General features: G+C 39.8%; 1 protein-coding gene across 1 annotated transcript in view; it reads right to left on the bottom strand.

Annotated features, from left to right (window-relative positions):
* Positions 1-13,340, bottom strand: part of LOC138838819 (guanylate cyclase soluble subunit alpha-2-like) — a 204,258-nt gene that overhangs the window by 161,858 nt on the left and 29,060 nt on the right. Inside the window, exon 3 of the mRNA XM_070038178.1 lies at positions 8,048-8,169. Within this exon, the coding sequence (XP_069894279.1) occupies positions 8,048-8,169 (122 nt within the window). The remainder of the gene's footprint in view (positions 1-8,047; positions 8,170-13,340) is intronic.

Below are 13,340 nucleotides of genomic sequence, written 5' to 3'. Positions count from 1 at the left end.
TCTCACTAGGACTTGTACACAAATTCACAGAAAGGAGTGTCAAAAGCAGGTTTGGTTGAAGAACAGGGTATGAAGGTGGCCATAACAAACTTTGAAAGCTTGTTTGGAGATTCTAGTGGAGAAAGATAGCTAACTTGTGTGTATCCTCGACTCAGGTATGGTCTCCCTCTATTAGGGACGGTCATCATCTTCAACTGAGCATCAGCTTTGGGAGAGATGTATGACGGCATGTACATGGAGACGTGTAGCATGCATTTGGTTGATTATACTGGTGATTGGTGGCATGACCCATGTCACAACCAATCAATCGCTCCCACACTCTTCCATGATGTATCCAGTGAGATACATGAGCAGGTCCTATCCATGTGGCATTAAAAAAAAAAAAACATTCCCATTCCTTCTTCTCATTTCCAATAACATCTCACGAGAATCACTTCTCAAATCCAAGCAGTCTCTCCAATGCCTCACGCGTGCGTACATCTGGCTCATCCCAACATCTGTGTCCTGCCACTTACATTTGTCTCCCATGAAACACCCAAAGAGGGGAATCAGCAGTGACAAAAAAGAAGTCATTCTCCTTAAAGAGAAGCTTCTCTGAAGAAGAAAGAAGGATGGCCAATAGACACATGAAGAAATGTTCAACATCCCTAGCCATAAAAGAAATGCAAATCAAAACAACATTGAGATATCACCTCACTCCAGTTAGAACAGCAAAAATCAAGAACTCTAACAACAACAGATGCTGGAGGGGATGTGGACAGAAAGGAACCTTACTTCATTGTTGGTGGGAATGTAAACTTGTTCAACCACTTTGGAAAGCAGTATGGAGGTTCCTCAAAAGACTTCACATAGATCTCCCCTATGATCCAGCAATCCCACTTTTGGGCATTTACCCAAATGTTTACAAACAAGACCACACTAAAGCTACCAGCACAACTATGTTTATTGCAGCATTATTTACCATAGCTAAGATATGGAACCAACCCAGATGCCCCTCAGTAGATGAATGGATCAAGAAAATGTGGTAGATATACACAATGGAATTCTATGCCTCCATCAGAAAGAATGGCATTTCCCCATTTGTTAGGAAATGGAAAGGTTTGGAAAAAATTATATTAAGTGAAGTAAGCCAGGCCCAAAGAAGCATAGGTCCCATGGTTTCCCTTATTTGCAATATCTAGTATAGGTATGAGTCAAGCCGAAAAGGTCAGATAATGTGATGTTAGGAAAATGAACCCTTAAATATGTATTTTAATGTTTTCGTTTCTTTCATGCATGTGTTTCTAACGCATTTATAAGATTATTTCTTTGTTGCTTTGTATGTCCCTCCCCCACAGTGTAACCCCCACTTTCACTATATTTGATGTCAGTATAACATGTGGAGGAGATGGGGACAAACAAGTCGTTTAAGGATTCAGGTGGACCTGTTGCAACAATGAAAAGTACAAAATGTCATGTCAAAACCAACTTTACAATGTCGGTGTGGGGGGGGAGGGGGGTATAATTGGGTGGGGGGAGGGGGGAGGCTGGGAAGGGAGGTGAAGGGTAAACAAAGGAGGAGGCTGCAATGCTTGGTAAGAAATGTATGCATTATCCTGCCCATGTAATTGTAGCCCCTCTGTACAGTATGTTCTCAAATAAAATAAAATTAAATTAAAAAAAAAAAAGAGAAGTCATTCTCCTTCCTAGAAAGGGGAAGCAGGGGAAAACATCTCAAGTCGAACCAAGAGGAGGAAGGAGACACTACCAAAGATGTACTTTCATCTCCTAGGATGATTTAAGGCTATCTGACCCAAAAGAGTTATAAAACAAAAAAAAAATGTCTGAATTTTGACTTCTTCTTATTCCCATAAATTTTTATCACCCCAGCACTCTAATTCCCAAAGAAAACAAAAGCTTATATGAGAGATCTTTCCTAAAACCCGAAAGCAAACAAAAACGTATTATCCAAAAGGTCAACTGAGTCCAGTCCTTGACAGGAAAAAGATATTACTGAGCGGCAAGATCTTGCATTTGCACACAATGAAACCGAAATGCTTCTTTGCTCTGCTGCAGGAAAAAGTCACAACTAAAAGTAGAAAAGTCCACTGACTTTTCTCTTCTTAGAGCATTCTCAGCCTTGCCAAAATAGTGTTGCTATTTCCCTTCCAGCTTCCAGAAGGAGGTCAAAGGTCAACATAGTTTGTTTTTTTTCTAACCCATTAACAGTGGAATGGTTGGCCTGGGTACCCTAAAAGACAAATAGATATTTGAGATTTTTTTTTTAGCCTTGTGACTATGGCAACCTTGTTCTGAGTGCAAATCTCCAAACATGGACAATCTTATTTTTAGATCTCTGCTGTCTGTAGACCTACCCTACAGTACAACCTATCATGAGCATCCTTGTGTCACTATTCAGAACTTACATAAGATACAAATAAGGCCAACCTCAATCAAGTCCCCAGGTGTAAATATCATTTAGTCTATCCCACAAATCCTATTTGTCTAAGATTTATACAAAGGTGAGAGGGGGAAATAATGATCTGTGATTACGGCTATTATTAGGTCTGTCTCCTGGTTGTCTAGGCTATATTCACTTCATTATCTAATTAAAATTTTTGTTACCACAGGGTTAGGATGGTGAGGTCCCAGGTAACATCAAAGTATTGAGGTGGGAGGGGAGAGAGGCGAGGAGAATTGAGTGGACCTGAGACATTTACCTGTGCATATATTAAGTTTGAAATCTAAAGATGACTCACTAATACAAATCTCTGTTGTAGGTCCTTAAGTTTTATATCTGGGTGCTGGGAATCATTTTAACTATCCATATAGTAACAGAGGTATTTGTTATCTTCTAAATAGTTTGTTTTACATACCCTTCAATTAGATTTAACCTCTCAACAACTACTTAGCATGATGTCCCTCTTCAAGTGAAAATTCTACTGAACTAACCATACTTGCTCACTGCTGTAAGGAAACGAACAAAGCACTGCTACTAAATATAGAAGCACTTTTATAGCACATGGCAATGCTATCTAATGACTGATGGCAGGCTATGAAAAATAATCTACCCTGGTATTTAAAATGTCAGAAAAGCAATCCAAAAAAAAATCAGAATCTACAGAGGAGAATATGTCAATGATTGATGAGGCTTTGCAAATCACACCAAGTATTAGGGAAGCCGAAAATTATCTAATAGTAAAAGGATTCTGAGAAAAAACTTTGAAATCCTAGTGTGACTGTCACTATCTGATCAAGAAAACAGAAAACTTAGGCAACAGAGGTTGTCTACCATTTTATTTTTATTTTATTCTGATGTATGTATATTCATTATTACACAGCTTTTTCTTTTTCTTTTCTTTTCCCTGGTCCTGGGGCTTGAATTTAGGGCACTGGGCCTCTTTGTGCACAAAGCTAGTGCTCTACCACCTGAGCCACAGCACTACTTCTGGCTTTTTCTGAGTAGTTTATTGGAGGTAAGAATCTTACAGACTTTCCTGCCTCAGCTTGCTTCAAATCATGATCCTCAGATTTCAGCCTCCTGAGTAGCTAGAATTACAGGCCTGAGCCACCAGTGCCTAGCTGGACACAGAATTTTCTAAGTTGAAAAAAATATATAGTCTAGAACATGGATGAGCCAACCGGCTCTTCTGATAGAATATTAGGAAAATGGTAGAATCATCACCACTACATCAATCTCATTTCCATGATCCACATCACTAAATCAAGTCACAAGTGAACCACAAAGCTTGATGTCTGTCACATCACTACATCAAGTCACAAGTGAACCATAAAACTTGATGTCTCTCACGCTTTCAACCCTATCCAATGGGATCTGATCTAGACACCGATTATAGACGCTAAGAAAAGCAAAAGGCACGTAAGTATACAAGTAGACTGCCAAATCACAAACCTATTTTGCTATTTTAGTTTTCTACAGTGTTGCTTCACTTTTTTTAATTGAGACTACAACCTGATAGAATCAAAAGTACATTGGGACTTATAATCTATTTTTAAGTTTAACTGTATCCCACAGAGATAAGTTGCAGGAATTTTTTTTTTAATTCCCATATTCCTTTTCCAAGTTTCACCAATTTGTAAAAAAAAAAAAAAAAAAGCCCCATTTTTTTTCTTTCTCTGGTTTTCTCCTCCTTTCCTTCCTCTTTCTCTTCTCTCTTATTGTGTACACACACACACACACACACACACACACACACACACACACACACACACACACACACACACACACACACACACACACACACACACACACACACACACACACACACACACACACACACACACACACACACACACACACACACACACACACACACACACACACACACACACCCCTAAGTGTGTCAGTGCTTTTTCATACAATGCTATCCTCTAATACTCAGTTTATATTCGTATTTCATGTAATGTCCCAAAAACATGCAAATTTTCCCCTGGTCCAGGATCCAAGAGGATCACTTGGCACTGGCCTGTCTTTGTCTTTAGTTCCCTTGGACAGATCCTCAGCCTCACCTTGTCTTTCAAACCCTATCTCTTAAGATACCTATCTAGCCAGGCAATTTGCCCTGGCTGGCAGGATTCAAAAAGAGAAACGTGTCTTCTCTAATTATTGCTATTGAAAAGTTCTGATATTTCTGCAGCTTTTATCCAACATTATAGGTAATCTAGTGATGTTATAATGTAGATGGGAGCATGTAAATGGGTTATATGACAATATTAAGCCATTTTCTATCAAAGATTTGATCATTCAAAAAAACAAAAAGATAAACGTGGCACTTGACCACTAAATATCCTCAGCCCATCAGAAAAGAAAGTTGAGCAAGAACTGAGGAAAGGCACCATTGTAGAATTGAGTTTGGTTCCCCTCATTTTAATCAGCCCCTCTTGGACTTCTATCTGTTGCCAGAATAACACTGGGGAAAAGACATGTATGAAGTAAGACACTGACCCAAGACTTGTTCAGATCTTTCCAACGAGAAGGCTCCTAAGTGGACATCCAAAATTCACGAAGAAAGAACAAGTATGTACATGAAGATGTATATACTATCCACTGTTACTGATTAAAAATAAACATAAGGGGCTGGGAAGGTGGCTCAGTGGTAGAGCGCTTGCCTTGCATGCCTGAGGCCCTGGGTTCGATTCCTCAGCACCACATAAAGAAAAAAGCCGGAAGTGGCACTGTGGCTCAAGTGGAAGAGCGTTAGCCTTGAGCTGAAGAGCTGAGGGACAGCGCTCAGGCCCAGAGTTCAGGCCCCATGACCGGACCCAAAAAAAAAAAATAAATAAAAAATAAACATAAAAATAAAAATAAATAAACAACACTGCAAGTTTGATGGCAGGCAGCTAGACTTCAGAATCTGTGGTCCTTTTTTAAAAATAAATAAATAAATAACAAGCTACAATTTCACAGCATTTCAGAAAACACTGGCAGGTGTGAGGCCCAAAGATCAGTGCCTCCTTCAGCCACTCTAGAGCTTTCCAAACAAAGCAATCCCTTGATAGCATGGTTCTGTCCTGACTTTAAATGTGTTAACTTTTTTAAGAAGACAAAACATTGAAACCTTAAACATTAAACCTGAGAGAAACCTTCGAAATAGAGAAACTGTTAACCAATGTCCTTTCCCGATTCATGCCCTTCTTGATTACTGGGAGAGAAAAATGCGCTTAACCAGCACAGGATAAACAAAGGTGTCATGCAATACTTAGCAGATACACAGTAAAAATAACAAAGCTTCTGTTGGGAAATACGTTCAGTCTGCCTGATCTGTGACCTATGATCAATGTTCTTTTCCGATGTTACCTCCCCCATCCCATAACTCTTGCAGCTCTCTAACGCAAACACCCACATCCCTCTTAATAGCATCAAAACTTGTTGAAACTGAAACAGTCATAACTACGTTTCTATTTTAACTCACGATGGCAAAGAAGAGAGTGTGGTTCTTAATTCTCATTCCCTTTCTCCCCTGTCCTATACCACTTAACACCAAGCACTGGGGCCAAGCAGCAAGATTTCTGCAGCAACATAATATAGATCCTTGAAAACCTAGTTCATCAAACCATTCAACTATGGCACTTTCCACAAGAATGCCAAATGTCATGCTTTACAGAAATATAAACACAGTTTTCACTATCTAATATTAACTAGAAACAGACATTTCATATTGTAGCTTTTTTTTTTTTTTTTTTTTTTTTTAATCCAGTCGTGGGCCTGAACTCTGGGCCTGGGCGCTGTCCCTCAGCTCTTCAGCTCAAGGCTAGCGCTCTACCACTTGAGCTACAGCACCACTTCCGGCTTTTTTCTTTTTGCTTATGTGGTGCTCAGGAATCGAACCCAGGGCCTCAGACATGCAAGGCAAGCGCTCTACCACTGAGCCAACTTCCCAGCCCCATATTGTAGCTTTTTAAAAATAAGTTTGTATTTCTCAGGTGGCTAGAGTTAGATCATTTCAGTAAGCAAAAGGCATTATGAAGCAAATAATGCAATAACTTTAACGCTAAAACCTTCCAGCAGGAAAGGCCTTGCTTATAGCTGATTTCGTTCACATCGTCTTTTCCCCAGCTAAAGCTAAAGGCCCCATTAGAGCAATGGGCTACATTACCAGGGCAACTGAAAGAGATGACTAGAAGGCAAGAAGCAGACTACATTTGATATTCCTAATTTGAAAACACAGGAAAATAGACACAACCATTTTCTAAACTCCTAAAAAGAGAAGCATGAACCACTCTGGTGAGCCCAAACTCAAGTTTCAACCCCAAATCCTGTAAAATTTGCACCAAGCAGTCAGAAATGGTCCTTTTGGGAAGAAAAACATTTACGAGTGTGCTATTTTCTGACTGAGGTCTTCCAGTCTTTGGGGTGGTAACTAAAGCATGAGAAAGACTTAAGTGCAGAAACAAGCAAACAGGTTTCCAGGCTCTAGGGCAACCCAGTATGAGGTTAAGAAGTAGATGAAAGAAGTCATTCATTTCAATCCTTCAGTTTTCTACCGACGCTCTCCAAAGATAAGTGGAAATCACAGACTTAGACCACTCTGGAGATGGATGGGTTGAGCTCACCTAGCACTTATTGGTAGAAAGGACTTGATATCTCCAGAGAAAAGTATTTTCCATACAGGAAAATAAACCCTGCCACCCATCACCTGATCTGAAGGTCACGTGACACTGCTTTCTGTACAGAGCCAACCACTCAGAACTGCCACGCTCCCACCTACACCAGCACCCCTGGACTCCTATCAGAGTCAGGACAAAAAAAAAAGGAAGATCCCCAAAAGAACTGCAAACAAAGAGGTGCTTTTTTAAACAGAAAAGCTGTGAGGTACTAGGGCAGAAAGTATTCCTGCTACATTATCCTAAAATTGAGATGGCTTTCTATAGTTTCTGTCCTGGAAGGCACATGAGAATCAATGCTGCATGGAATTCAGTACAGCTCTCCCACCCCAAGACCTTCAGATAGTACCACAGGATGGCTCAGTTGTCTTAAGGTTGCAGAATCCAGTGCCATTTAGAACAGTACTTTCCACCTTGTTGGAACCATCCAAAACAAAAACAAAAACTAGAAGATGCCTACTTGTGTCTCCAATATGCACATTTCTCCAGACCCAGGCAGGGCAATTCAGTAGAAATTTCAATGATGGTCAAGAAAGTGACCTCTGAACTGTAGAATCCATCACAAGTTCAGCTTTAACCCAGGGTCTCCCAGAAATAACAGGGTATGACTTTAAGAGGCAACTGAGATCTTTTCAGCTCAGAGTTAGGGCCAAAGAAATTCAGATAATAAGAAGCAAAGAGCACTCACAGATGAACAGCTAGGAAAGTAAATATTTCTGTTAGAATGTTGTTGCTTTTTTTCCATCTGCAGGAAAATGGCAAGCATAGTAACTTGCGCTCAAAAGTCTTGAGCAGAGTTAAAGTATGTGAAGACAAGGATTGCATCTCCATTTGCCAGAGCTCTTCAAATCACCCAAACAGAAAATAAACCGCTGATGCCCTTCCTCTTCCCCTCCCCTCTTTCCCATCCTCTGCCAACCAGACACACACATAGTTAAAATACCGAGTATATTCGCGGTACACTGGAGAATTCCTGAGACGTCTTCAACTTCCTCTTTGTTGGAATGGTCCGAATAGGAGCATCTGTTAGAGATATTGTGGAAGTTCTTCTCAGCATCCCTATAACTAAGAGGAAAGTAAAAATCAGCAGATGGAGACATTTTTGGAAGTATTTGCAAATGCACTCATACATCTAACCAAGCATACATAACCTGTGGCTATCTACACTTTGAGAGTAATTACACTTTAAAATGCCTCGTAAGAAAACATACCTTTCCAAGACCTTGTATAACATTTATTTTTGCTGCCATCCTCCCTGTCCTTATCTATAATGTGAGCTCACTGCAATTGACCTATCAACTGCCTGCATAGAATTAAATAACGCAGGTAGTATACTCAGCAATATTTCTTCAAACACAGTTAAGCAGCGGATAATGTACCAGTCTAACTTGTTATTGTTCAAAAAATATATAGTTCTTTACTGTAAATAGATGGAAGAGAAGTCAATTTACAGCCAAAAAAAATCTGATCATGGGAGCCTAAGCAATATATCTGAAGTTTGTTTCCAAACTAACCAGGTCTCGCCCACTCTTAATTGCACTTCCGATATTCTATTGGGATTATTTTGGTTTAATTCCTCATGCATTGTCAAAGGGAAAAGGAGAACAGAAGGTTGGCTGTGTAAAACAAACATTGAACCCACAGTGATAATCAGAGTGGTAGAATATAATTTCAAATGACTACAGGAAACACTACTCTCATTTTCTTCTTCTTGATGGTTTTGAGACCAGGGTCTTGCTATGTAGCCCAGGCTGGCCTGGAACTCACAATCTTCCCTTCCTCTTCTCAGGTGTGCTGGGATCATAGATATGCACCACCAAGCCCACACCCAGTTCCTAACACAACGATGAGGCAGAGTCCAGATTCGCATTCTTTAAGCTGTATTGGTTAAGTTAGCTAATGGATGAGCAAGAGATCTCAGCAATACTGATTATCATGTGTTTCCCAAGGCTGCTTACTAAGGAAATCCATCTACACTGTTCTGTCACAGTAGCACAGTCATGTACCACAGGCCAATAGGAATCAGGCAATGTAAATGTGAGTAGAGAAGTCAGGCACTCAGAGGACAAAAATTGAGATTGAAAACAAATAATCAAAAGTGAAAGTAATTAGCAAGGAGAAAAATAGCTGTAATACGAACTAGCTATGTCCAGCTACTGAAGTTAAACAACTAAATTCTGGACAGCCAAGAAAAAGAGAGAAAAGAAAGCAAGCAGATAAAGAGAAAGACAATAAGTTCAAAACTACAGTGTCAAATAGTCAGGTACCAAACATGATCCTCAGAATTCAGCCTCCTGAACGGCTAGAATTAAAAAGCATGAGTCACTGGCACCCAGCTCTAACTATCAGAGTTAGAAGGTAGCTTGGGCAGAAAAGTCTGAGACTAACCAGCTAAAAGCTGTGCTAGAGCTGTGTTTCAAATAGTAGCACATCACCAACCAAGTCAACCCAAGCAAGTGTGAGACCTTGAGTTCAAACACTAGTACAGTCTAACAAACCAAAAAATAACCTGCACCTTTTCTTGTCTTTAGTTAAGGGATGAAGACAGCTACACGAACAAGATGCCAACGTTGGCACCAATGTGCTACACACCACAACCTTGTGTACTATAAGATCAGTCTCACACACAAAGGTAGCATATTAAGGCTACATGGAAAACAAAGGTAACTAAAAGCTCTTGTCGGGTGCTGGTGGCTCAGGCCTGTAATCCTAGCTACTCAGGAGACCAAGATCTGAGGTTCGTGGTTGAAGCCAGCCCAGGCAGGAAAGTCCATGAGACTCTCATCTCCAACAAACTACTCAGAAAAAAGCCAGAAGTGCCACTGTGGCTCAAGTGATAGAGTGCTAACCTTGAGCCAAAGAAGCTCAGGGACAGAGCCCATGCCCCCAGTTCAAGCCTCAGGACTTGCAAAAAAAAAAAAAAAAAAAAGGTGGCGGGAAGGTGGCAGTACCACAACTATGAATTTTACAACTCCATGAGAGATGAAGAGCCCCGTAGAGATGAGGAGATGGATCACAGAGCATGAATAAATGATTCTAGGACTCTATTCCCCGATGCAAGTGATCTCTGTGAATACATAAATGAATAAGTGCATAAATTAAGGAGTAGAATGAATGTTTAAAGACAATGAAGATGAGGCAGAGAGGTTATTTTACTCCCTCCCAATCCTCTCTCGGGGAGCCTTTGAATAGCTTAGAAGCTTAGAACACTATGCTAGATCTCTGACAGAGAAATTGGATCTAAGGGCAAGTTTGGGGAAAGGAATGAAAACTAGGGAAGGCCCATGGTTGAAGGGTGTAAATTAAGAAATTCAAAAAGAGAAGGGCTACAACCCCTCCATACCTTACCTTTACAATAAAATTTGTTAAATAAAAAAAAGAGGAGGGCTAGCTTAGTTACTCTGTTACCTGTCCTGACTCTATACAATACCTAAGATGAACTGTTTTAAGACAGGCCTTAGGCAAAACCCAATGTCAGAAATAGGAAAACATCTGCTTCACACTCATCCCCCCCACACACACACACACCTCTACAAATAAGACAAATCATGTTTATCAGCACTTACCCTCCATTGCCTGAAATCCCCTAACTGTAAGGAAACACATTCCTTATCACGGAGATTAAAAAGCCTTAAATTGTCTTTTCTTCAGAGGAAAAACATATAGGTGTGAACACCTTTTAGTTGAGGTGTTAGTGACATTAGTTGCTCTGCTTTTTCAGTTTTTAAAGAGACATAGAAAGCAGAGCCAATGCAAATAAAAGCAGTGAATGAAGGTTCCTAGACCCCAGGAAGTTAGCCAACACCCAAAAATATGCTCATAGGCCTATCTGGATCCAATGGGACATGGAGATACCTCCTTATACTAGAGTCAAATTACCCTACTCTTTTTGCTGTGCTTGCCATGAGCAAAACCAGGAAAGAAACTTCCAGAACAAAAACTGCCATAGAGCATGTCTACACAGAAAGCAGCAAAGTTGAGGCAGCCTCTCTGCTAATTATCATGATACAGTTTGGTTATCTATTTATTTCGGTCATCCACTATAATGCAATGTGATGACACACACCTGTATAATCCCAGCTACTTGGGGGGCAGAGATCAAGAGGCTCTCATTTTAAAGCCAGCCAGAGAAAACAGCAAGACCTTCCCTCAACCAACAAATCAGGTGTGTAGTTTACGCCTGTAATCCTAGCTACAAAGAGGCACAGGAAGAGAGTAGTTGGAACTAGCTCCAAGAAAAAAAAATGCAATACTCTCTCCAAGAAATAAACAATAGCCCAAAGGGGCTGGGGTTCTGGCTCAAGTGGCAAAGCACCTGTGTAGCAAACATGAGATCCCAGGTTCAAACCCCAGTACTGACAAAAGGAAAAAGAAAAGGAGTCCCAATTGCCCTTGAAGACTTAGTTTAATTCACAGATAAGACTATATCGTTAGTTATTGGATCTCAAAGTAGAAAGAATGTTCATAACCCCAGAAAAATGATTTAAGTTGAATGACAGGTGCTGTCCTAAAAATATTATGAATGGCAACAAGAGTGAATATAAGAGCAAACAAATATTCAGTATTGAATATATCAGATGGAGAACATTTTTTGTCAAGGGATATTTGGGAAGTGATAATGGCTAGTATTGGTGTTTATATTCCTATGAAAAAGCTCCCATATTTATTGAATTTTGAGTCCTGCCTACCATTGCCTTGGCAGGGTGATTTCGAGGGTCTTATTTTGTTAATAGGCCAGAGGGTCCCCACAGTAGGAATAGCTCTAAGTGTATTATCTACTGCGATCTATACACCATACTTTTCAAAGTAGCAAACTCAATGAGAGTGATTAAGTTTTATTTTAGAATGTGTGGGGAAAGATTAATTTGACATTCTTTAGCTCCATTAGGATAAACCGTTTGAAATCACTAATGGCCTCAAACTAAAAGCCATCTCATGAGTTTAAATAGTATGTTTTTGCTAGTACTGCACTCTTGAGAATTAGCCTGACAAAGTTTCAAAGCAATTCCCTTTGAAATGACAATTAACATAATCATCAAGCACTTACAGTTATGTGGCATTGTACTAGGTACTGGAATTATCTTTCCATTGGTTTCCTTCCCTTTAATTTTGTTTAAAAATGAAAAAAACAACCACCAATCATGTCACATTGCCATAGCCTAAACCATGCTCCTGATGTCCATGGCAAAGACTTACCCAGAGTATAAAATGATTCTTGATATTTCAGGACAAGCCAGAATTTGAACCTTGATTCCCCACAAAGACAAATGCACATAAAAAACACTAACAAGGTGAATTTTTTAAAATGGACTTCAATGTCAATGAATTTAATCTTTATAGCTACGTTATTCAAGAAAGTAACTTTAGGCCTTTTATATGTGTCCACCATTTTCTACTAGAATCAGCCCAAAGTACTTTCATTGAAATTAGCGTATTTAGTCATGATATGTAAACCTCCACTGAGTTATCATTATCATCATCATCAACACCATCATCACATTTTACAAAAGAAATAAAGTTACTTATTGAAAATTCTATGTGCGCTTAAGCTATGAGCTATGTGCCTTAAGAGACTTGATCTGAAGATCAAGGTTCAAAACCAGCCCTGTGGCAGGAACATTTGAGAGACTCCTATCTCCAACCAACCAGCAAAAAAGTGGGAAATGGAAGCATGGCCCAAGTAGTAGAGTACCAGCCTTGAGTACAAAACTCCTCAGCACAAAACCCTGAGTTTGAGCCCCATGATCACACACATAGACATACACACAAAGTTCTATGCGCTGATAAGACTTTGACTTCTCATCTTTGGACATTAAATCTGACTTCACACTCTATGATAAGCACTTGGAGAAATAGGGGGAAAATGAAGAAAATAGTAGCAGCACAAGACTGTAGCTCCATTAGTAATAATCCTTGAAGTGTTATTATAATTGAATTCTATATGACTACAGACTCCCATTCATAGCCCCCCCAATAAGACTGATAACCCTTATAACCATCATGAGGCAAAATCATGAGATTCAATCTTGATATTTGAAAGGACAGAAAGCAAAAAGGGAGAGGAAAACAATATCAAAAGGGGATGTCACTTAATAGAATCAAATTCATTCAGGCAACTGTGGCTCATGCCTGTGATCCTAGTTTACTCAGGAGGCTGAGATCTGGGAATCACAGTTTAAAGCCGGCCCTTCAGTGAAGTCTGTGAGACTCTTATCACCAATTAACTACCAAAGAGC

This window comes from Dipodomys merriami, unplaced genomic scaffold (assembly GCF_024711535.1).
Source record: "Dipodomys merriami isolate MVZ:Mamm:240054 unplaced genomic scaffold, mDipMer1.0.p SCAF_29, whole genome shotgun sequence".
Taxonomy (NCBI): domain Eukaryota; kingdom Metazoa; phylum Chordata; class Mammalia; order Rodentia; family Heteromyidae; genus Dipodomys; species Dipodomys merriami.
The sequence above is the reverse complement of the archived record's forward strand: the minus strand, read 5'-3'. Positions and strand labels throughout refer to the sequence as shown.